The 25,413-nt window shown below is 38.3% G+C and overlaps 1 protein-coding gene across 5 annotated transcripts in view; it reads right to left on the reverse strand.

Moving 5' to 3' along the window:
• The window catches only part of Hk (potassium voltage-gated channel subfamily A regulatory beta subunit hyperkinetic), a 683,771-nt gene that overhangs the window by 113,264 nt on the left and 545,094 nt on the right, over positions 1-25,413 (reverse strand). For all 5 annotated transcript variants that reach the window (XM_075355871.1, XM_075355872.1, XM_075355868.1 and 2 more), the window contains 2 exons: positions 15,422-15,629; positions 7,191-7,318 (listed from right to left, as the gene is read on the reverse strand). In XM_075355871.1, coding sequence (XP_075211986.1) covers positions 7,191-7,318; positions 15,422-15,629 — 336 coding nt within the window. The remainder of the gene's footprint in view (positions 1-7,190; positions 7,319-15,421; positions 15,630-25,413) is intronic.

Below are 25,413 nucleotides of genomic sequence, written 5' to 3' on the forward strand. Positions count from 1 at the left end.
TAAACTCCCTCTGCAGACCTACAAACCGCAAGGGAGCGAAGAAAATCATCCACTATAGACCCCTCCTCGCAGATCATCCAGTTAATACGGAGATCCAGAAAGGAATGTATTCTCTCAAGTTCCGTGTCAGCTCGTGAACGTTCGCACTCGTATCGGGGACAGACGTAGAGGACGTGGTCCACTGTATTATCAGTCCCACAATCCGGTAATTGACTCGAATCCACCAATTTGGTTAACTGGCATTTCTTCTGCCACCAAGCCATTCGGTCGCCCTAGAGCTTATGAACAAATGTCCCTGCCAAAAACGGCTACTATGCCTCAAGACAGTTTAGCGACCAATAATTTAATAGCTCCTGGTGAGTTTACCTAACAGCATGAGCGGACTAAGCGAGGTGCCATACACCACCTGCTTAAATGTCCCAACCGCTCACTTCTCATACAATAAAACTAAACCGGGGAGGCGCACCCCTTGTTATCATATTAAAAAGACAGTAATTTCCTGTCACGCCTCAGTTGCTGAATGCCAGCTAGTACCTGTCCACCATTTAAAGCGTTTGAAGGTTTATCTGGCTGGTGGCCAGCCATTATCTCTGGATTAGCTTCCCACAGTAGCACGATAGAAGTCATTATATTTTACCCTTAACTAATCTACCGATGTCGGTTGAACAACGCAACCTCATCGAGGAATTCCCATTCGGTCCGACAATGCGGCTGTCGCCAGATTGACTCGTTTGTGAGCGGCCAATATTCCCCTTGACCTCTAAGTTCCAGAGTGTCGCGGTCTCTGGCCTTCCCAAGAGCAGGGCAGTCAAACATCATATGCTCATTTGACTGGACTTCCGCGCAGACGCACAACTCATCAGCCACCAGGCGGAACCGAAATAGATATTGGTTTAAATCCACATGGTTGTTGAGCACCTGGGCACCCGTTGTCCTTAAAAACGAACTTGAGGCATACCATCCTCCCAAATCCTGTATAAACCTATACAAGGATCTTCCCTTAGTCGTGGCATGCCATTCAAGCTGCCATAAATCCATCGCGAGACTCCATAGCCTCTTCCGCAGACGGGAGATTGGCAACTGCACGAAATTTAGATCCGGTGCATTGAGATCACCGTTACGCTCCGGTACTGGCTCGGCCGGCAATCACATCCCAAATACTTCGGCCTCCCGACCGCTTCGCAACTTCCACATGGCTGCCCGAACTTTCACCAATAAATCGATTGGGAGAGCCTTTCCCAATGCGGTAGTAGCCTCAAAAGAGGTTGTTTTAAAAACACCAGTGCATACTATCAAGGCTCTGCGCTGGGCACTCAAATAAAGGGCACAATTTAAGGCTCTGCGCTGGGCACAATTTTAAAGTAGTGCTCTATTCATGTCCAACCTATGCGCCCAAACTGGCGCCGCGGTCATACTCTCAAAGACACCTTGGTACACCATGTACATTTGACGGCTCGACAACCCACAGTCTTTCCGATCAATCCTTCTAAGTTTTTGCATAACGTCCGCCGCTACTTGCTTAATGTGGTTACTAAACAGCAACTTTTCGTCAAACGAAATACCTAGGTACTTATGAACCGTCACTGGGCTGATTACACAGCTTTTGTATTTAATATGGGGCTTACGACTGCACGATAATTTATCTGCACCCTTGAGAAGCAGCGGAACTGTCTATTAAGGGTTTGTCCATTGGCCTAGGCCGCCGTAGGACTCTATCACAGCCAGTCTTGATGGCCCGGCCGATTTACTCCGCCATCAATTCCACCTCCTCCCTACACTCCATGCGCCACTACAATCCCTGTAAGGCAGCATCGCATACACGCCTGAAATAGGAGTCGACTAACTGTCGCAACTCCAGTCGCTCTCGACTCCTTCTTCGAGGAGATCTTGGACCACTCGACCGCATCTCCTCAATCTGTCTCAAACCTTCAGCACCAGAGGTCACCTGCCTTGCAGCAGGCTTTCCCATAGACACCTCCCGCTCAGGACCGGATACCGCGCTCCCGCTTTCAGCCTTTCCTGACATCAAGGGAAGCCGCCCTTCGGACTTGGCGTTCCCCCCATTGCCTTGCCTTCCTTGTGCGGATCCGACTGCCGTCTTCGCTGTACAATTCGTAGCAGAGGTATCGTGCAGGGTTTTGTGCAAGACCGCTGCACCCGAGCGCTCCACTACCCGAGGGGCCTCCGAGACCTCTTTTGTGGAGGACCGGGACCTCGGCGGAGACCTGCCGAGTGACCTCCTCGGCAAGAAGGGATCACCGGCAACCAGGTCTTTGGCCAAACCGACCAAGTTCTCTAAGTAACCTCCCCCGAGTTGCTCCATCTTTAAACAAAAATTACACCGACTGTATCGCCAGGCACTATAATCACAGTCTGAACGAACCTACCACCTAACACAAAGCTCGGTGAGCGTCCAACAATCTCATCCCCTAGATGAACCGTCTGTTCCGTAGTCCACTCGAGAAGTCAATAGTTAAGAGCTTCTATACCACCGGCAAGGTCGGAACGAAATCGCTTCCCGAACCTGCCAGAGGATCTGAAATAATATCTGGCCTCACCAACTACGTAATTGGGACACCGAAAATCGAGAAACATCCTTGTTTAGCCGACGATGGCAATACTGCAACACACTACGTCACCGCTTTGTTATTCACTCCGTAGCAACGCAGGTTGACTGACAGACACCGATCGTTGTACAGCCCAGACGATGGATACGTAGAACCCATCGTTACTCTTGCAGAAGTTAGCAACCGGTAATGCACGCAAGTTTGCAGTACGGGGCTAGAGGCCGAGAAGCGATAAATCAAATCGAACCCATCAATTTCGAATCCACCAAACGAAACCTAGCCAAACTCGCCCGAAAGGCACCATGCTCGGAGAGACACTGTGTAATATACCGATTGAAGGAGATTCATCCAATCGCACCTAAATCAGACACTATAGGAAATATACCATGCGTGTAGCGACCTGTGGGGGATTCGTTCCATCTGACCTGCCAAGACTGGACCTGCAAGGTCCCGGTCTTCGATTTCCTGCTTTCGTTCTGACGTCGTAGGTTATTTACTTTGGAAATGTACCGTTCCCTATGCTCATTAGCCAAGATACCTGTTGGTTTGACTCCGGCTATAACACAGACTGCCTACCGGGAGACTGTTCTATAACCGCCTATAACAGCCAGCTATAGGAGTCACTGGACCTGCAATAAAATGTCCTCGCAATAACTAATTACCATGCGGTAAGCCCAGACAGGCGCAGCATACAGCATAATAGCTTCGCTGACACCTTTGTAAAGGGTACGCATGGTACGGTAATTCAACCCCCAATCGGGATGAATGACTCTACGGATTCCATAAAGAGTATCAGCGGCCTTTTCTGCTGCATACTGTAGATGTTTATTGAACCGAAAATTCTCATCAAGGATAACACCCAGGTATTTTTGAGCCGTTACGTACCGAATGGAGAGATCAGCTATCCGAACCCGGATTCGTCGGGAAGGAGCCAATCGGCCCTTAAGCAACATCATTGTGGTTTTCTCTGGGCTGAAAATCATCTTATATTGGAGACCCCACAGTCGGAATGTCTCAATCATGAGCAGTTTGGATCTCTACCTCGTTACGGAATTACTTTCAGTCAGTAGCAGCGCGTCGTCAGCGTAAGCGACGACATGACAACCACGTGGCAATCTTAAACGCAACATGGAATCCAAATCTATGATCCAAAGAGGGGGACTCAGAACACTGCTCTGAGGGCATCCTTTAGTTAAGGTCGTGTGATTCTCCGAGCCGCCATCACCCAGGGATCGGTCCATTAGCTGAAATAACTTGAGAGCACTTCTAATTTATTTTGTGTACACTTACGCTTCTGTATCTGAAACAGGGCAGAGGGCCACGATAAGTTTTTAAATGCCCTCGATATGTCCAGAAAAATGCCTAATACATATCTACATGGACTGTAGGAAGCTACATTCATCGCCTTTAGTATGACATCCTCAGTGCTCTTACCCGTTCGGAAATCATACTGGTTGTTCATTAGCAAATGATCAGTGGCCTAACATTAATACGAAAATATAGGTAGGATCTTCTCAAAAACCTTTCCAATCACGGGGAAGAGCATTAGTGGACGGTAAGAAGAACTAACATTAGGATCTTTGTCGCCACCTTTGAAGAAAAACACCAAGTCTCCACGCTTCCAATACGCCGGAAAGTGGCCGGCGAGTAGCAAACTATTATATATTCTAGTTAGAGAACCAAGGACTACTGGAAGCGCTCGGACGAGGAGCTTCACTGTGATACAATCATATCCGGAGGCCTTGTGCCGTGCCAAACTACAGATCACCTGATGCACCTCCGCTTCAGTGATTTCAGAATATTGTAAGTCGGTCTCGAAAATCGCGACTTAAATCACGCAGGTGGTGTGGAACCTCACCCACCATAGTGTCACCCGGCAGCAAATCATTTAGAAGAGTATTAATATTAAGGACACGGTCCTTATCAATTACTACACCTTTGCGGGTTGACAAAGCTGACAAGAAGACATCTTTCCTGCGTTTGTCCAAGGGATCTATACACAACGCCCCAAGGGTCTCTATTCCCGTGCTCCTGAATATTTTGTCGACAGCCACTTTCCTCTCATTGACCATAACAATAGAATGCCTCATCCTGGCCTGCAGGTCAATCGTTGGCACACCAGCTATGACTGACGCCGCCTCTGTACCTACCGTCCAGTACCCTGCGATAACCCGCAGATTGAGCAGTCGTAGTTGGCTCAACAACCTCCTTCTGTTGCATGCCCTATCAAGAGCACTAACCCAAACAGACGCCCCATAGAGCATTACTGAAGAGTACACACCGGACAGTAGCCTAATACTCTGGTCTCTTTTCGCGAACAGAGTATTTGCGTTGTAGTCTTTTTCACTGCTATTTTTGAGCTAGTGATCGAGTGTGAACCTTCCCCATTTTCACAATCTTGTTGTTTGAGAACTATTACAACTGTTTTGCGCCTTTATTGTTTAGACGATTCATCTACGTTTCACGGGGATTAAGAGTTTTGGCGTACATTTTGTTCAAGCACTTGCCTCATCGTGGCAAAAAGAGTGGCAACGACTCCTGGTCGTAAAGGCCACCCTACGGCGTAAAGGCCTTGGCGAATCCTGTCACGAGTAAAGAGACCTTTAACCTTAGTCCTGCTCGCGTTCTTTTAGAGTGAGGGCTTGTGAGCTTGTACCCAACACGTTTTGGATAGAAGGAATACAGTGAGTATTTCTGTTCGTATACTGTTAGGCCAGGAAATCTCCGACCATGACCGAATTTTGAGAGGTAGGAAAAAGGCCTGGCCGGAGCTTTTTCTTTCGACCTCCTCAAATACTGGTTCAGACAATGATAGTTCGGAACTAGATGTAGGAGGGGGCTACCCGGGAAGGTGTAAACCAATCTTTGAAGCGTTTTCACAAGCCGGGGGCAGACCTGGCAGCTCTGCCCTATTGGCCCATGATGTTTTGACAAAACTAGATGGCATTTTTTCCTATTTAGCAAACCTACTAAGCTAACTACACAGCCACTAAGGGAATTCTTCCGAGCAGCTTTCACAGCTCTCGTGGAGGGTTTCGAAAATCTTGCCTCAAGGTCTAAAGAAATAACTGTAGTTCAGAAACCGGCCCCGGCCTCGATGCAACCGCGTAGGTATGCTGTCGTGGTCAGGGGCAGACGTGAAACCAGCTAGTCCCCTAAGAAACCTGAGGTTGCGTTTGTTAATAGGGCGGAGGGCTTCAATGTGTCCAGCAGTCAGCTGAAGAAGGTGCTCCAGGTTACCCTTCGAGGTGACCGGAAAGGTCTTAAAATCCGAAATATTAAAGAGACCAATAAGGGTTTAGTTGTAGTAGCGGACGATAAAGAGGCCATTCAGGCAATTACAGATTCCACTGAGTTTAAGCAATTGAATCTAAAAGATTCATACGCTTACTCCAAAGAGTAAGCGAGGCCTACGCATACTCTTTGGAGTATACGCATACTCCAAAGAGTATGCGTAGGCCCCGCATTATAGTCTATGACAGGCAGTAGTCTTACCGATGAGGATGTCTTGTCCTTCATTAGGGAGCAGAAAACTAATTTGGATGAAGCCGCCTTCTGGCGGGACTCTAGGCTGGTCTTTAAAACAGGCAGATGTGATACCCCAAAATATCACGGAGTTTTTGAGGTGGGTTCTGGTCTCTTTCAAAAATTTATGTTCGCGGGCAGACTGTTTATTAATTTTGGGTCCTGCCGAGTAAAAGAATATGTAGGTGTCCAAAGATGTTTCAAGTGCTGCAGATACGGTCACAGAGCTAAATTTTGTAAGTTTGCCTTGGTGTGTGCGCATTGTGGTGAGGAGGGCCACAAGCATGATGATTGTTTGCATAGATTCGAGGCTCCGGCCTGTGCTAACTGTAAAAGACTGCGTAAGAATCTGCGTAATAGTCCGGCGAACCGGAGCTGGAGCGGGAATGTAACGTCCGCGTCCAGCGGCTCCCTCGGGGTCCGGCCAAGCCTGCTGCTCCGGCGGGGATGTTGGCATCCGTCGGGAGGTCCCATGTTGAGCCGGCCAGGAGACTTCTTCTTCTTCCAACTTCTTCTTCAGGTGGTGGTCGACGATGAATTCCCAATTCACTCCTGTGCACGCTCTTTTATAGGAGCCTGAGGGCGGTGGGGCTGCAGCGCCGCTATGGTGGGAGAACTGCGCGGTCATCTGCTCGGTAGGAGTGATGCTTGCATCCGCGCGTCCGTATACTGTACGCTTGCTCACATCGTTGCTACCGTTATCGCCGGCCGATATTAAATTAGGCATATATGTGCTAACACAAGAATAATGCGATTTTCTGTCTATTTTTCATCTGTTTTGCTTCAATAAAAACCAATTTTTAAAAGTTTCTGTTTACTTTTTAACGGCTGTATTTAGATTAATTTTCTCAGAATTAAATTTTCTACAAGTTTTTTTTACTTAATTTTCTGCATTTATTAGTCATTAATAGATTCTCTGTTTAATAGAAAATCAAACCTTTGACAACATATGTTCTTTTGGTTATAGTAATTTTATGATTGACCAAAGCCTAAAGGTAATTCAGTTGATTGGAATCAACGCCGATCTAAGATTTTTTGTTTTAATATTATAACTGTATGTACCTATTTATTCTATAAAAATGTTATACTGGATCTTACCTTCAGTTGGGCACATAGGATCTGCTCGATGAACTATGACTATATCTATGTATCCTAATTGTAATCTCGCTAGAGAAGCACGAACCGATTCTATTATGTGCTTTCGAGAAAGTCCTCTTTCATCTGACCTAGTAAAACAAAATAATTAAAAGATATCAGTAAAAAATATAAATTTGTATTTGAATTTTTATTACATAACTTACATGTAATACACACACACGCGCGCGCGCGAATACGCTACCGGACTTGCATATGTTTGCACCAGCATACATTTAATTGAACAATACTCGCGCAAAATATTAATATATATTTGTATATCTGTTCATATGCAAAGGTTCTATTATTCTACGTTTAACCGGTTTGTTAATGTGTAGAATTCTTAGGTTTCACGATAAATATTGATTTCAGAAAGTGTAGTATGTAGAAATACGAATAAATAAAATTTGTTGAATTTTATAAGTATAATTTTAATAAATATATCTTTTTCCTATCTTTATGAATTCTGTAAAAATGTTAAAACCAGAAAACGCTCAAAAACCGTTTATAAAACGGATAATTTCTACCTTATTTTTTCATTGATAGCCTTTTCTTTTTATTTTAACAATTATTATTAATTTTATTTTTTATAAATTTATAAATATAGTAAAAATAACATCTGATATTTAAAGAAAAAGTATTCACACTGATTAATACATCACCGACGATTATTTTCATTGTAGGCAACATAAGATAGCCCAGCTTATAATACGATAGTTTGTTTTTTCAAAACAAACCGGGTGCTTTTAGATATCAAAAGCTTATCGCATAGAAATTAATTTTATTAAAGGTACAACCGAGTTCAATGGTTTTTCTAGAGAAACGATGTCAATGTAGAGAAAATAATCAGAAAAACTTTTTAAGTTTTGCTAAGCTTAAAAAGAATAATAAAGACGAAGGCTAAACCAGGGGTAAAAAATAATTAACATATCGTCCTCCGAAAAGCAGTAAAATAAAAAAAATAATCATAACTTAATGTTGTATTGACTAAATCTTAAAAATTGACCTCTGTTCTCTGAATCGCTAAAAACGAGTAAACCTGTGAAAAAGCGGTCGCTTATATATTAATTAAAAAAAAAATAATTACAATTTAAAAATAATTCTCGATATTGGCATATGCGGTCGCCAGATCATCGACGTAGACGCTTTTACTGATTTCTCCTGGAACGGAACGATCCCAGCGATAATACCTGAAATCTGTTAGCAGAAACACAACTACAGCAGACGTTTGGAGGAAAGCGAAGGTTATCTGCGGGCGTGCAAAAAACTGTAAACCCATAAATAGCCTTCATTGAATATGAAGATGATCTAATAGATACGCTCTCATTCAATAAACAAAAATTGTCGCTTACCTACATTCCAGCGGTTCACTAACGAGTTTGTACTAAGCCTTCGACGAAGTCAGTATGCGTTACGTTTGACTGAAACTTCTACGCGAATGCTCTTTACACCCAAATTTGTTTATTGAGAAGTTGCTGTTTAGCAACCACAGTAGGCAAGCAGCGGCGGACGCAGTCTCTGTGATGCACAAGCATAGAAGGATTGCACGGAAGGATTACGGGCTGTCGGGCCGTCATTTGTACATAGTGTACCGAGGTGTCTTCAAAAGTATGGCCTCTTATGCTGCGTCCGTTTTGGCGCATAGGTTGAACAGAAATAGAGCACTTATTCATAATTTAAGGAGTGCCCAGCGCAGAGCATTAATAGTATGTACTGGTGGTTTTAAAACAACCTCTTACAAGGCTACCACCGTATTGGGAAAGCTTTTCCCAATCGATTTAGTGGTGAAAGTTCTGGCGGCAATGGGGAAGTTGCGAAGGGGCAGGGAGGCCGAAATATTTGGGATGCGGTTTCGAGCCGGGCCTGTACCGGAGCGGAACGGTGATCACAATGCACCGGTTCTAAATTTCGTTCAGTTGCTCATCTCCTGTCTGAGGAGGAGGCTTTACAGCCTCGCGATGGAAGCATGGCTGCAAGAATGGCACACCACGACTAAGGGAAGACCCTTGTATAGATTTATACAGGAATTGGAGATGGTATGGCTTTCCTTCGTTTTTAAGGGAACGGGTGCCCAGGTACACTCCAACCACGCGAACTTGAACCAATATTTGTGTCGGTTCCGCCTGACGGCGAATGAGCTGTCCGTCTGCGGGGAGGTTCAGTAGAACGAACATATGCTGGCCAGCTCTTGGGGGGCCAGAACTCAGGCCACCGTGGAGGTCAAGGAGAAAATTGGCCACTCACAAGCGGCGAGTCAACGTGGCGAAAGCCGTATTGTCGGTCCGTGTGGGAATTCCTTAATGCAGTTGCTTTGTTCAACTGACATCAGTAGTTTGCCTAAACAAAACGATTCCTACCGCGCTGCTGTAGGAAGCTAACCGAGAGATATGGCTAGCTTCCAGCCTGATTAAGGCTCCACGCGCTTTAAAGGTGGACAGGTATTTGCTGGCATTCAGCGGCCTAGGCGTGGCAGTGAATTGTTGTCTTTGACGGGATAAATTTAATTATTGATAATCATATATGTTTTAGTAGTTGACGGAGTGCGCCTACCCATTTTAGTGATGTATGACAAGTGGACGGTGGGATACGCAAGCGAGTGGCGTATGGTACCACGCTTATTCCGCTTACGCTTTTGGTTAGCTCTAGGAGCTATTTAGGACACTGGTCGCTAAAGTGTTTCGTGGCTCAGTAGCCTTTTGTGGCACAGACATTCGGTCTTATGCTTTAGGGCGATCGAATGGGGTGGTGGCGGGAGAAATGCCAAACAAACCAACAACCAAATGTAGAGTTGTCAAATTTACAGTGTATTGTCAAACATATTTTGTGTATTTTATTTTACTGTACGTATGTTTAATTTTTCTGTGTTAACAGTAAATGTTTTTATTTTTTGTGTTTTATGAGAACGTTTGAGCCTTTACACCCTGTTATTCAGTTTAAGGGTCCTATACAGCCTTACATCTGACTATCCTCCTAGTGGTGATTTTAATCTCTTTTTAAAGAATGTGACGACGGCTAATTACCCTAGATGTCGATGCCCATATAACTCAATTAAAAAAAAAAAAAAAAAGAATAGTAATAATACGGTATTATTTATCATAATATAAATGTCATTTAAAAAAAAATCAATTATTCAATGGGGACTTTAGAAAAATTGTTCAAAATCGGTACTGCAAATTTCAAAAGAAAAAAGTAAATAAATCTGTTTTGAAAATAATAATTATAATAATAATAACTTAAAAAAAGAAGAGTAATGTGATATCTGTGTCCTACAAAAGACGGGTAAAATATTCATTTTCAGGGTAAAAAACTTTGTCAGAAACCATAGTCTTAAGAAAGAAAGAGTAATATGTACATGCGCGCGCGCATGTGTGCATTTCACACACACACACACACACACACACACTCAAACTTATATCCTCAGCGTAAAATAGTAGAGCTAAATTGAAAAATGGGCTCGTTTTACTCTGCATATTACTCATTCCACGTCTTTTAAACTTTCAGATTTACTGAGAAAAAAGGGTAGAAACTTATTTTAGCTGTTAACCAACACACTATTCATTATTAGGTCGATCAAAGATCTTAAGACGTATTTTCTATTCATGACAATCATTTGATCGGGGAAGATAATTTTTGCTATTTTAATTATATTATTAATTGAGACGGAGGTAAAATGTGTTAATTTTTTTTTCTCAACCGAAGACCGATGCAGTTTATAATATCGTCCTAAGAACTCGGTGTAAGTAGATCTTTGATTTTGTAAAATATGTATTCTTTTCAAAGTTTTACTAATACTAGGCGTCTGTAAATAGCCTTCGATTATGTTTCAGAAAAATCTCTTAAGTTATTAAATAATATTCCATTTATTTATTTTTATTTTATCGTTAGTTATTTTTATTTTTTTAAACGCTATGCCAGCACGATAGGTTATACCTCTTTAAAATTATAACAATATTAAAGTAATTTAAATAATGAATAAACTTTCACGACTTTAAACTACTTATTCGTTCGATGCTTAAGATAAATTCAGAAATTAGCTTAAACAAAGTTTCATTAACATAACAAGTTTCATATTCTTATTTGAAACGAGTTTAAGATTAGATCGGTCTCTGCAGAGTTGTAAATAAGAATTATTATCATGATGCAGCGCTATACAAACGTTTTTAGTTGTCATAAAACTAATATTTGTATGATAACATTCTTCTATATTAAAACTGATAAGTTGAAAGATGATAATTTTTAGCTCTCTAATTTATTTTGGCATATAAACTAGTATATCTAAACTTATATCGGCCGTTTTAGCAAACTGGTAATTACATTAAGAATTTTTGAGTAAAAAAGAGAGAATTAAATGATGTTATGGGAAAATAATGAAAAGGGGAAAATGAAATACAACCACAAAGAAAAAAAAAAGAAAAATTTATCATATACAAATAAATGAACATATTTATTTATTTTTTATTTGAGAGAACAAATTTTTATATTTTAATGTGTTGGGAGAAATTACCTGAAATGGAGTTTATATTTTTAGTTTATTTTAGTCTAATCTATTTATACGAGGTGTGTGAGAAAAGTAATGAGACTGACTTTACTTACCAAAGTTTTTATTTTTTTCAAACAACAATATTATCCCCTTCAAAGTAGTTCCCTTGGGCAGCTATACACCGGCGGAGTCATTGTTCCCACTCCTTGTAGCAGCGTTGGAAGGCTTCAACTGGTAGGGCTTTTAACTGGTCGGTCACAGTCTTTTGATGTTCTCCAGAGATGCCAAAATGACGACCTTTTAAGACACGTTTCAATTTAGGAAAAAAGAAAAAGTCACAAGGACTAAAATCAGGTGAATAGGGGAGTTGAGGAACCGTAGGAATGCGTTTTGAGGTAAAAAAATCCATGATGGAAATGGCCGTGTGACACGGGGCATTGTCACGATGAAGCATTCACTTGTCTGCAATGTCTGGTCTCACGCGAATCACTCATTTCCTGAGCCTTTCAAGGACACCTTTGTAAAACACTTGGTTGACAGTTTGTCTTGGAGGAACAAGTTCTTTATGCACAATACTCCTACTGTCAAAAAAGCAAATCAGCATGGTTTTAATCTTCGATTTGCTCATTCAACATTTATTCGGTCGAGGAGATGACGGAGTGTGCCACTCTTCGCTTTACCGCTTTGTTTCAGAATCGTACTCAAATATCCAGGATTCATCACTTGTGATCACACGATTGAAGAATTCTTGGTCATTGTCAATCCTCTCAAGAAGATCAACTCACAGGTTTCTTCGATAGTCCTTCTTTTCCGTTGTAAGGTTTTTCGGCACCAATTTCGCATGTCCAAATCGTCTGTCAAAATTTTATGTACGGTGAAAGCGTTTAAATTTAACTGTTCACTCATCATTCTTAAACGACGGTCTGATCTCATAAGAACCCTCACACGGTCAACGTTTTTGTCAGATTTTGAAGTTGAAGGTCTCCCTGAAAGAGGTTGATCTTCAACGTGTTCTCGGCGTTCCAAAAATGATTTATGCCAGCGAAAAACTTGTGCTCTTGATAAGCAATTTTTCCCCGTAGGCCTGTTTCAACTTTTCTAAGGTCACACTCGCGGATTCCCCAAGTTTAACACAAAACTTGTTTGCACAACGTCGCTCTAAATTGCGATGCTCCATTTTCGTAACGCACAACAAAAACACAACTTACTGATGACGCTATCAAAAATAATGTGTTGGCTGAACGGAGTTGAAACTCGTACTGAGCATGTGGAAGGGATGAGAAAACCAATCTAGCACATTCCGGTAGATACAGCGTTGCCAGATCGCTCGCAGTGTTACCAATCTCATTACTTTTCTCACACACCTCGTATACGAATAATTACATATTTTTCCCCCAAATGAAGTTCTTACTTCTTTCTTTTATTTTTATCTATTCGCTATGTTAAGTAAAAGAAACTGATAAAAACATTCCACTGAAAAATATACAACCGATAAAAATTACCTAACATTTCTTTTTTGGGGGTGGGGATGAATTACGATGAAATTTTAATGTAACATGATTATTATTAAAAGTTAAAATAAGCTGAAAAAAGTTTTAAATATTTCAAAAAAAGATATTTTTAAACTTCGATTGACTCACCCACACCTAATATTGCCCAAATTATATATTTTTTTTTAGGGGGTCACTTACACTTCTACTATGCTTAGGATGAAATTAAAAAAATTCGGTTAAAAAATATGCGATAAATAAAAAGATAGGTATTTCCATTTTTGAAGAAGAGGAGAATTTTGAGGTAAAAGTGTTTTTAAAATGGTAAGATAAGCGTTTATCTTACTGGGCTTAATATACATTGAGATTATATTTGAAAAATTTTGATAAAATTAAACCTAAAGAAACCTTCTCCCCACTCACTGGATATATTGAACCCAGACTTTTTTCCCATATAAATTTTTTGCACCATAGCTCTAAAGTTCGATGCTAGAAAAGTACTAAATAAAATATTTATGGGTTATATTACATATATACTGCATACTCGTATACTCGTATATAATATATATGTTCTAGCCGATCGGGGCTCGGTTTGCTTTCCCGACCATCTAGCTAGAGGACTGCGCCTTCTACATCTCCGTGGCCGAAGTCGGCGCAGGCAAGCCCTAGGGCCGACATAAGACCTCCCCAGGACTGACCCGAGGGCCACGGGGCCAACCCCAGCGCCACAGAGCTCGCTTCGTTCGCCATTTCCGTTTATACTGCAAAATTCTACATATGTTACGGCGCGCCAGTCAAAATCGGCAACATGGGCGGCTGACCGACGGCGTCGACCCGCTGCACGATATTGCGCATCCACATATTGAAGGTCCGACAAGTGATTTATTGAGAACATTTGGGTGGGAAATTTACGATCACCCACCATGTAGTCCGGACTTATCTCCTTCTGATTACGTTTCTCCTTCTGAAAAACGTTTTGAGCGGTAAGCAATTTGCGGGTGACGATGAACTTAAAAATGCTGTTAATCAGTGGCTAAATGGACTGGCGGCAGAAGAATATGACGAGGGTATATTGAAGCTGATGTATCGCTACGCTAAATGTTTTAATTCATGTGGCAATTATGTAGGGAAGTATTATAAGGTATGTAGTTTAAGAGAAATAAAATGAAGTTTTCAGAATAAATTCTTTTACAATGAAACGGTCTTTACTTTAGAGATAACCTCTCGTAACAATTTGTAACAACAGGCCGAACCAAAGATCTACTTTTATGAAAATTACTATCGGTTCTGAAACAGTGGCCGTTTGAATCAAGAGTGATTTTTATGAAAGTAGATTTTTAATTCGGTTAAATTGTAAGGGAAGTTTACATTAGAAAAAATAACTTAAAGATTGTTACTTATTAACGACTCTTTTACTGTAACGTCGTGAATTCATCGTTGAAGTTCGGTAAATTGGTTAACGTAGAACATCATATTTTACCCTAGTTATCGACAAGGTAACGAATTTAAATTCTGAAGATGACTATTCTGATGTCTAGTGTAAATAGTACAGTTTAGACCTTTTTTTCATGAATTTTAAATATCGTGTCGAGGTAGTGTAGAGCGTTAGTGCTCGTTTTCTTTAGCGGAACACGAAAAATAGAACGTGAATAAAGAACCAAGGAATACAGTATATTAATAATAATTTATTGGTTTTTATATTTCATCCTAATTTGATTTTATGAATTTCTTTCCTAAAAGTCAATACGGTGAGTTTTTCAAAAGTTAACATTTCAAGATTACAGCCCCTTATTAATTTCACGTCGTAAATCGATGCTACTGTAGTTGCGTGCCGCCTAGATATATGCAAGTTATTTCCTATTTATTCACCAAATAAGACAATGGGTCTAATTTTAAAACTCATTTGTTGAAAATCCATTGTTACGTCATAGTAATAAGAGTAAAATTGTTTATCTGCTTATTTATTCTTCATTAAAAAAAAAAAGAAGCTTTTGTTAGTCATCTAAATTTTCATTCTCATTTAAATATTACTGTTAGTTACAGTGACATATAACGTGAAAACTAGCAAAGTTATATTACGATAGAAAATAAAATTGTGATGTAAGGGAGTAGAATATCAATTGTTATATACATTTATTACAATGCTGTATTCTGAGTGATGCTTTGTTTTATGCATTTATATAATATATATACGAGTATATATTGAAATTTATTTATGTACGTACTTGGAATTCCAGTATATTTTAGTTGTAACAATATAGGATGCTCGTTTCCAGGCCTTCCTTTGTAAGATATGCCCCAATTGTAATTCTGCTCTTACACCACAATGCGCTTCTGATAAATCGAAAACATTTATTCCTGCTTCGTAAGCAGCTTGTACTACGGCTTCTGCAGTTTCTTCGCTAACATTGTTCCCAAATGTGACCCAGGTACCTGTTAAACAGTAAAAATATGAAATTAACTAAAATTTCATTTATTAAATAATTAAAATATTAATTATTTTATATATTTAAGCATTAATAAAAAAAAGAAGATATTAACAAAATGTAATTAATTATATTCTTTCGATCAAAAAAAATAATCCATTAAATAAAATACGTATGCTTTTATACAGAGTATATCATGAAATTCTTCCGGGACTTTCATAGCCTGTTCTACTCTTGAAAATAATGGAAATAGTTAACTTATATCCTAAGATGCTTAATTGCGAGTTACGTCTAGTGAAACATTTCGCTTGGATTCAGCTACCCTGGTGAAATCAAATCATACTGAAATTTTTAGGACGTTAATTAAGGGTCAGAATTAGTGATTTCTTATGGATTTTGACATGAAAAATCGAATAAAGTAGGTTCCAGAACCGTTCACCCTTCCAAACGTGCGGAAAAAGTTTTTCTCGAAACATTGAGAGAATTTCGGTCTATGTAAGCTGTAGCTCCATTCTGTTGACACCACAAGTCCTCCGATCCCTCTTCTTCAACAGTCTCTTCCATTCTCGGCCGCAAAAAAATTCGTAACATTGAAACATAACGTTAGAAATTCACAGTCATGGTCATGCCATCCTCAAACATGTACGGGTCTATCACGACAAATGTGATGCGGTGCACAACACCGTTAGTTTAGGGGAATGTAGTTGTCTTCCTGATTAATTTGGGGGTTATTTTCAACACAGAAGCGGAAATTTTACTTATTCACAGCCTCATTGAGGTGAAAATGTACCTCGTCCCTACTGAAGAAAGCTGCCTTGGTACCACCAGCGAGCAAATGCTTGCATCTGTGCAAGCAAACACTTGCACAGATGCAAGCGTAGTCTGCTGAGCTCAGTTCTTCAGACATCATTATTTTGAAAGGTTGAAAACTGAAATCCAAATGCAGAATCCTCCTCAAACTGCATCTGACACCCACAAGGCAGCATTTCCATCCTTATGTTGGAGTTCTGACCTCTATGAGTTGGAAAGGAAAGCCGCAATGTTCCCGTAGCCCTGTAGGCCGTGGTACGTGACTATTTGTCTAACCGTACGGTTCTGTTTAAGGATGCACACCTAGTTGTTGAAAAATCTGTTACAGGGGAAGCCCGCAGGGTTCCGTCCTCGGCTCCCTGCTGTAGAACCTGGTATTCGACGGATTTCTGGGATTGACATTACCAGAACGGCTGACGGCCCAGGCTTTCGCCGATCACTGTCTCCTTTTAGTTCGTGGTAACTCACAACCTCAGCTGGGAGACCGGGCGCAGGCGGCTTTTTTAACTGCAGAGAGCTGTATGGATAATCAAAATTTAAAGATTTCTGCGTCCAAGACGAAGTATATGCTTTTGAAGGGCGCAGACAAATTATCGTACAGTCGAAATCCCTTCATTAAATATAAAGACTATGTAATTAGCCGAGTTAGGGTTCATAAGTATCTAGGTGTTTTGTTTGATGAAAAGTTGCTGTTTAGCAACCATATTAAACAAGTAGCGGCGAACGTCGTTTCTGTGATGCACAAGCTTAAGAGGATTGCTCGGAAGAACTATGGGTTTTCAGGCGGTCAGTTGTACATGGTGTACCGTGGTGGTCTTCGAGAATATGATTACTTAGTGGCGCCTGTACGGGCACATAGGTTGGATAGGAATAGAGCACTTATTCTAAATTTAACGAGTGCCCAGCTCTCAGAGCCGGGAATGTATGCACTGGTGTTTTTAAAACAAACTCCTGTCAGGCTACCACCGTATTGGGAAAGGCTCTCCCAATCGATTTAGTGGTGAAAGTTCGGGCAGTCATGTGAATATTGCGAAGAGACCGGGAGGCTGAGGTATTTGGAATGCGGTTTCGAGCCGGACCGGTAACGGAACGGTGATCACAATGCCCCGGATCTAAATTTCGAACAGTTGCCCATCTCCCGTCTACGGAAGAGGCTTCAGAGCCTCGCGATGGGTGCATGGCAGCAGGAATGGAACACCATGACTAAGGGACGATCCTTGTATAAATTTATACAGAATCTGGGGTGATGGTACGCCTCAAGTTCATTTTAATGACAACGGGAGTTCAAGTGTTCACCAACCACGTTAATTTGAGACGATATCTGTTCTGTTTCCGCCTGGCAATTGATGAGCTGTGCGTCTGCGTGTTGGTCCAGTCAAATGAATATATGATACTCAGCTTATTTCCTTAATGGTCTGTTATTTTCTTAAGGAACTACACTGATAAAAACTGCTTCTGGCGTCAGAGCCACTGTCGGCCATATAGTCACCAGAATCTGATACCGACTGTACCCTAGCATCTCGTACACCGTCTGCGATGGTCTTATTTATCTTTAAAAATATCTTATCCCATTAATAATAATTAAACCGAGATACTAATCGTATTAATAAGCAATCTGTTAATTTCTATCTGTAAGACATATATATTTCAATTACATTTGAATATTTGAAACATTTGAGAATATTTTTTTTGCTGTTTTTATTTTTAATTGTAATCTATAAAATATTACGTAATAATAAATCGATCAAATTTTATTATACGACTATTTTATGGAATGGGAATCGGGAACACAAAAAAAAAAAACGACTAGCGTTGGGTTTTTAACTGGTTTCAAGTTAATGTCGTATAACTAAAAAAAAAAGTTAATGTTCTATGTTAGATACGTAAATTCCTTTGCTTTGAATCTGCTTGATAACGGTGACGATATTAGACGATTGAAAAGATTTCAGTTTATTGACGGTTGTTGAAGTTACTCTGTTTACACGTTTTTTCAGTCATTTTTTACCTCGTTCATTTAACTCTTTCTGTTACTATCTTTTGTTTCCGTTCTTACTATATATTTACTTTGTTGTTTTAATGCTATTACCGTTTTTCTTATTCTTGTTTTGCATTTAACTATATTTACTTATTTTGTAAGCCTTTTTTTACGTCTGCGTTTAATTTTTCATTCGTCCGTTTATCTACCTGTGTTCATATGCGCATGAGGATCATCTATTTGATAAAAACATCAGCTGCGAACCGAATGTGTTGGGATACATGCGGTCGTCCATAGATCGGACAAGTTATGAACCCGGTGACGATAGTGGTTATGACATAACGAGTGTTTACTGGATCTTAGTTGTTATAGTATGTTTATTAACGTGGACGTTTACCGTTATCATAATCGTTTACTGCTTGTTCGAAGGATGGAGGGGGGGTCATCATCGATGGCCCTTTCATGTGTGATATTTTAACATATTTACTGTGGTTTTGTTACGATAAACCGTTTGTAAATTTTTGTACTACAACAAAAATAGAACGTTTTATCAGTTAATTACATTCTGTCAGTTTAAGTAATTCTCAACAGATTTATAATTAATATAATCAATTAATTTAACTAAAGATAAGAATTACTGAACGGAAATTCTTACATAAGTTTATTATATTACATGTTTCTGCCTTAACGACTCATATTCAGATTAGACTTAATTATGTTGGAGGATTAATGAAGAACAAAATATTATTAAAGATACTGCATTCCATTAAGTTTATAGTTATTTCGATATTTTAAAAAATAACGGATTATTTTACATAAATGAAGTAGTAGTTGATGCAGATATTTTCTTTGTTCTCGTATATTTCTAAAATAAATCACTAAACGCATTGCAGTTTGGGTGCGGTTACGCTATCCCTTCTTTCATTTCAGTTTTCAGTAAAGCATTATAAAAAGTTCTTATTAAACATATTATTCATTTTAATTTAGTTACTTTTAATTAAACTTGAGTAAGCTTTTAACAAAAAAAAGATATGTTTGCCATTTTTTACGCGGCTAAAGTCGCGTTCCGGGAAAGTCCTACAACTGTGGGTTGTTTCTGATGCACGGCTTACACACCGATACACACACAAGTTAATTTAAAGTATTTATCATTTTATTTAAATATAATATTTTTTTCATTTAATTCAATGATTCTAACTAAATCGCGCGCGCATACCTTATTTAATTCGCGCGGGTGTGGCGGTACTAGCGGCGACGGTCGACACTAATTATACTAATGTAATTCTATAACTTACATATAACAAATTTCGCTGATACGGTCTCAGACCGGTGTAGCCGCGAGGCTTAACGCACCAGATACCCGGGCGATCGATTTCAAGACCTAGCCGGGCCAAGTTACTTTTTTGCATTTTAAATATTATTCATTTATTTAATTTTATCGCTCACCCGTGACGTCACAACACAGCAGACGAATAAAACAGCATTATTTTTCCGTGCGGGTGGCGATTTTGCAAAAATTCTTTTTTGCAAATATTGTTGTCTTTTAATCGTTAACAAATGCGCCTAAGAAAAATATGACCTTAATTATGGAAAATCTTGAGATAATAAAGGTGACTTTGCTCTACAGCCTCACCCCGTTACCCTTTTAAGTTGAAAATTTAACGGGATCAGGCACGTACGTAGACTTACCCGACCAATTCTGGTCAGGTCCAGTAGTTCTGGAGATATAAGGTGATTTAGAGGCCGATACCGACCACAGACACGTAACATACGAACATTAACATCCGGAAAATTTCGATCCGGTTTTTTGGTTTTTGGGTTCCTTAGGTGTCAAAAATGTCAAGATCCGGTGAAAACTGCATGTACCCTAATTGCACCGTTTACAAAACCTGCGAAAGTTATAGTTCGTTCTGCTATAACGCTATCTACACGGGAAAGTAATAATTTCCCATTTATCCATAAAACAAAAAATAAATCTCATAATTCGAATAAACAGAATCCAATTTTAGTATTTGTTTGAATTTCATTTGTGGAGCCTCTCTCCTAAAAAAAAAAAAAAAATGATCGTCTCAGGGCTTAATATATAACTATATAGTCATTTATAATTTAAAAGGTAAGCCATTTATAACGTAAAAGGTATATCCTGGTTCTATGTATTTTGAATCTACTCGTCAGAGTGAAAAAAGATTTTCGCTTTGTTTCCCATCAAACTTTTTTTGTAGAAATCTTTATTTCAAGAACTGATTGTGATAGTTTAATAACACGATACTCATGTTAAGCGTAAAAATTCTTTAATAAATAGATATGAAGATTTTGCATTTATAAATTATAAAATAGTGCCTTAGTTAATTAATTTAAATAAATAGATAATTAATATTTGTTACAAATATTATATATTTATAAATATATTTTTTAATTAAAGTTTTTAAAACTTAACTAATTGAAAAAATGAAACCTCATTTGATTGAATATTATTTGTAGAGACCGGATTATATGAAACATAAAAACCTTGAAATATTAGTAAAAAATGCTAAAATATGCAACTTTAAATAATAATAAAAAATTGTAATTTTTATTTTTTATTTATTTTAAAATCAGCATACAGTTAGTAAGTAGTTGAATAACATATCTGTAAATTCGATAATTATCAATTATTTAACATTTTGTTACGTTTGTAAACGATTAACAATCAGGTAATGTTCTAAATGTTCGGTAGTATAATTGTGTCTTCGATCAGTCAAAATATTTTTATAAAAGGAAAAGGATAGCTTCACATCCACTGAGGTAACTGGGCAGTATTTGAATTTGGGAGCTATGTTAGCACTTATTGTTTCTGGAAAAAGTTCACCGTCCCATTAATAAAATTATCAATTTTACAAAATGGTTCAAAGCCTGGGTTATTGTTGAAAATGTTTTCAAATTTTTCTTTAAGATTAACGGGAATACCTCTGGCAATTCGGAATTCATTTGGCAGATTTTATTCATCAAGTGAATAGATTCAGTCAACGCTAAACCTTGAGTTTCAAGCTTTTTAATACTCGCAGTTTGTGGGAAAAATAAGATGTTAATCACAGCTACGTTTTGTTTTAATACTAGAATCGTTAAATGCTTCCTTGGACTGCCATAGCCTCTGCATTAATCAATCCACGTTCCCCGTCGAATTACCACTGGTTCGGAAGGTAAATGCACATTTAGCAGTTTTTCTTTATAGGCCTTATTGGGAGTAGGTGCCTTAAGAAACACTTTCTTTGTTGATGAAACCGGTTTATTTACATTCCCAAACGTGGATCGTACTTCTTCAGCGAGTCGATGTACTCCGTGAGCAAAACATGTCACATGAATCAAATTCGGATAAAATACTTGGAGAGCTTTGGCTGCCTTGATCATATAGGGAGCAATATCTAAGAGAAATATAAAGAGTTTTTCATCTGCAGAAGATTCAGGAAACATTTTTTTAATACCCTTATTCACGAATCTGGCGATCGTAGAATGACTTGTCTTTTCAAGGTATTTGCAGGCCACTAAATAGGAAGAAGAAGGCTCTAGTTTTAATGCACCGACAATTAAATTCGTAATGTAACGGCCGCAATTGTCGGTAGTTTCGTCAACTGAAATCCAAATAATGCTATCCTGAGTTCAATGCGTGTTTCTTCCAGAAAATACAGGTAAATTGTCGGTATGCAATTTTTACACAATCTGGTATATTTTGATTCAAGCAATATTTTCGCAAAAAGTTTTGAAGGTAGATTTGTAAGTTTGTGAAGAGGAATATTACTTGTGAGCAATGCTTCACATAAATCCATGCTAAAGTGTTTTTTTTTTTTACCTTTGGAAGTTAAATCACTGCTACTTGCCGCTGTTATAAGTCGTTCTCGTGGGCCTTTCTTTTGCAATCCTGCGATGTGAAGACTTGTCTTGTCATGCTGGTCTATTTGAAACTTTTTTGTGCACGAAATATGTTTCTCTCAAACTCGATAATATAAAACATTTCCGTCGATGTAAATATTTCAGGATAGTCAGCTATCCACGAAGAGACACTTTTTTTTCGGGAGAGATGGTATACACATTAAACTTTACACAAACAAATAAAAAACTAAACTGATGCAATGAACGCGTCAACAATAAAATGCGTAGTTTAATTGCTTGTGGGAGGAGTTCTGCGCGACCAGAACGGTATCGTCCGTTCTTGTCTCGCGTGAGTTTATGTTTTACTTGGCCTCACAATAATATTATCCTATCAAAGCAATAGACGCGCGGCAACTAAGTGCGCTGTAAGAACCGTGCGGCTAATAGGCTTGGCCACCTACAACGTAAGACTTTATTTTTTTCGGTAGGTACCCTACCGAAAAATATTGTAAATATAGCGAAAATATGCATCATCACTAGATTTAAGGTAAATATGCAATAACCGGGAGAAAAGGGCTTAACATGCAAATATGCAAATCCATATAATCCGGTCTCTAGTTATTTGAAACAACCGAGATACAGTATATGCTATTAAACTTTGTTAAAATATTTGATTTTTTATTTTAAGTTCTTCATCCATTAACCCTACAAGTGACAGCTTTATTTTGTTTACGACAGTCCTTGACCTGACCGTTTTTATAGTAAACATCATTATTATCAAAGAAATAATGAAACGTATACATTTTTCTACTCGGCAGAAAAAGTGTACTAATGTACATCAATATTATCATTACTTACATTGTAACATCTTGTACTAATGTAAATAAATTTCCCTTATAATATTATAATTATAAAGGATTATAAATTCCCTATAAGTAGGGAATTATAATTTGTAATGAATTTTTAGAATAAAAATACGTTTTCTTTAATAATATTTATAAATACTTAAACAGTTCTCTCTAAAAAGACCAGAAATTAATTTAAAAATTATTCTAAAGGATGAAAAATAAATTAAAAAGTAAATAACAAAATGTTAAATAAAGAAATGAGTAATATTTAGTTGACTTTGAAAATTAGTAGGTTTTATCTTTAAGCATTTTAATAGATAATATATACGAGTATATTATTCGTATTATTCGGAATAGGATATCGATAAAATATTAATAACGAAATATTCAATAAAATCCCTTTACTTTTATTTTATATAGCGACACAAGTTTCAACGTGCAGAACGATCAATCATTGTGAAGCAGAGTGAGTAGTAGTTCCCTAAAGTTCAATTTACAGGCTGTTTTGACAGAAAATAACAGTGGGACGAAAACAAAAGAGGCTTATCTCCGGGATAAGATATTGCGTGCGATTCGTTAGACTAAATTTTACGAAAAGGGTAAAAATTATTTTAATGCTAACAAGTTGCGTGATTTTTTATTGTATTTTTGTTTCATTATAATTGACAAACTGGTAAATATTATCGAGCGCTCTCTAATCTTGACTTCTATTTTTTCTTAACCTTTGAAAACAGTCGCGTACATCTATCGATGATAGATTTTTCCGAGTTAATTCGCATATTACAATACGTATAATATATTAAAAAATCCGCCGGGTTAGTTTAGCGATTAAACACGTTGTCGCAAAATCAGCTGATTTTCGAAGTGGAGAGTTCTAAGGTTCGAGTCATTGTAAAGGCAGTCACTTTTAAATGGATTTGAATGCTAGACTGGATACCGGTGTTCTTTGGCGGTCGGGTTTCAATTAACCGCATCGGGAAGGCGATTTTAAACCACCCGTAAAACCTGTCAGGGAAATTCCAATAAAGAATCGCCAAGGGTCGAACGCGACTGAACGGCTAAAGCTTTTATGTAACAAAAGATTATATATAAAAAATAAAATAAATCTCGTCTGCATAGGTTTCGCAGACGATCTACCCCTCCTCTCAAACAACATAAAAGAAGCTAGTACCAAATAGAAACACTAGAACAACTTGCTGAAAAAATAGGTTTGAAAATATCATATGAAAAAACTAAAATTATGGTCAGGGGTCCACTATGCATTAATCATGTAAACGTAAACGAAAACAAAGTGGAACTAGTGGGAAAATTTAAATACCTAGGAGATACCTGAGCATATAACATCAATGAGAGAATAAACTGGCAAGAAAGAACTGAGAAACTTAAAAAATCATTAATAACTACCCAAAACATATACAATAAAGAATGCCTGTCGACATTACCAAACAAAAATCAGACATTACCAAACAGTAATTCTTCCAGAAATACAATACGCCAGCGAGACCCTCTTCAGACCATACAAAATTGGAGAAGAATAAATAAAATAGAAGAAGGATAAAAAAAATAGAAAGGAAGACGGTCAGAAAATGCATAAACAAGAAAAACATAGTATAAGGTCAGTGGAGGATAATCCCAAATGAAGAAGTGTATTAAATAATAACCCCGCTAACAAATTTCTTCAGGAAAAAAAGAATTGCATTCTTGGGGCACCTACTTAGAGCAGAAAACACCAGACTTGTAAGCCAAATAATTAACTTATACTGGGAAAGAACAACAAAACCGAAATGGATAAAGGAAGTCCGAAAGATATGGAAGAGTTGTGAATCTCCAAAGAAGATCTAATCACAAAATCTGAAAAATACGACAAACTAATTAAAACTAATATGATAACATTTGAACCCAAAATCAAAAAGGAATCCAACAAGGTGTATTCAGACGAGGACAGGCGCCAAATATCAGAACGCCTCAAAAAGATGTGGGCAAAAAGGAAAGAAGCAAGAATAAAACAATTCACACGATTCGGAAATAAGAAGAACCAGATTACAAAATGAACTGGCCCAGAAATTGAACTAAAGTGATCCTATGAGGTCGTAAAAGCAACAAAAAAAAAACAAAAACATAAAACATTCAGATATTTTATCCGATTAGAAAATTATTATTAATTAGACCTAAAAGATGAGAAGAATATTGTTTGCTTGATGATGTTTGTCAAACATAAATCAACATAATCTAATTCCAAAGATTTTCAACAAAGTTAATTATAATATCATTAATGAGCGCTATTTAAAGTTATAATTACTTTAATTCATTTA

This window comes from Lycorma delicatula, chromosome 2, assembly GCF_047948215.1.
Source record: "Lycorma delicatula isolate Av1 chromosome 2, ASM4794821v1, whole genome shotgun sequence".
Taxonomy (NCBI): Eukaryota; Metazoa; Arthropoda; class Insecta; order Hemiptera; family Fulgoridae; genus Lycorma; species Lycorma delicatula.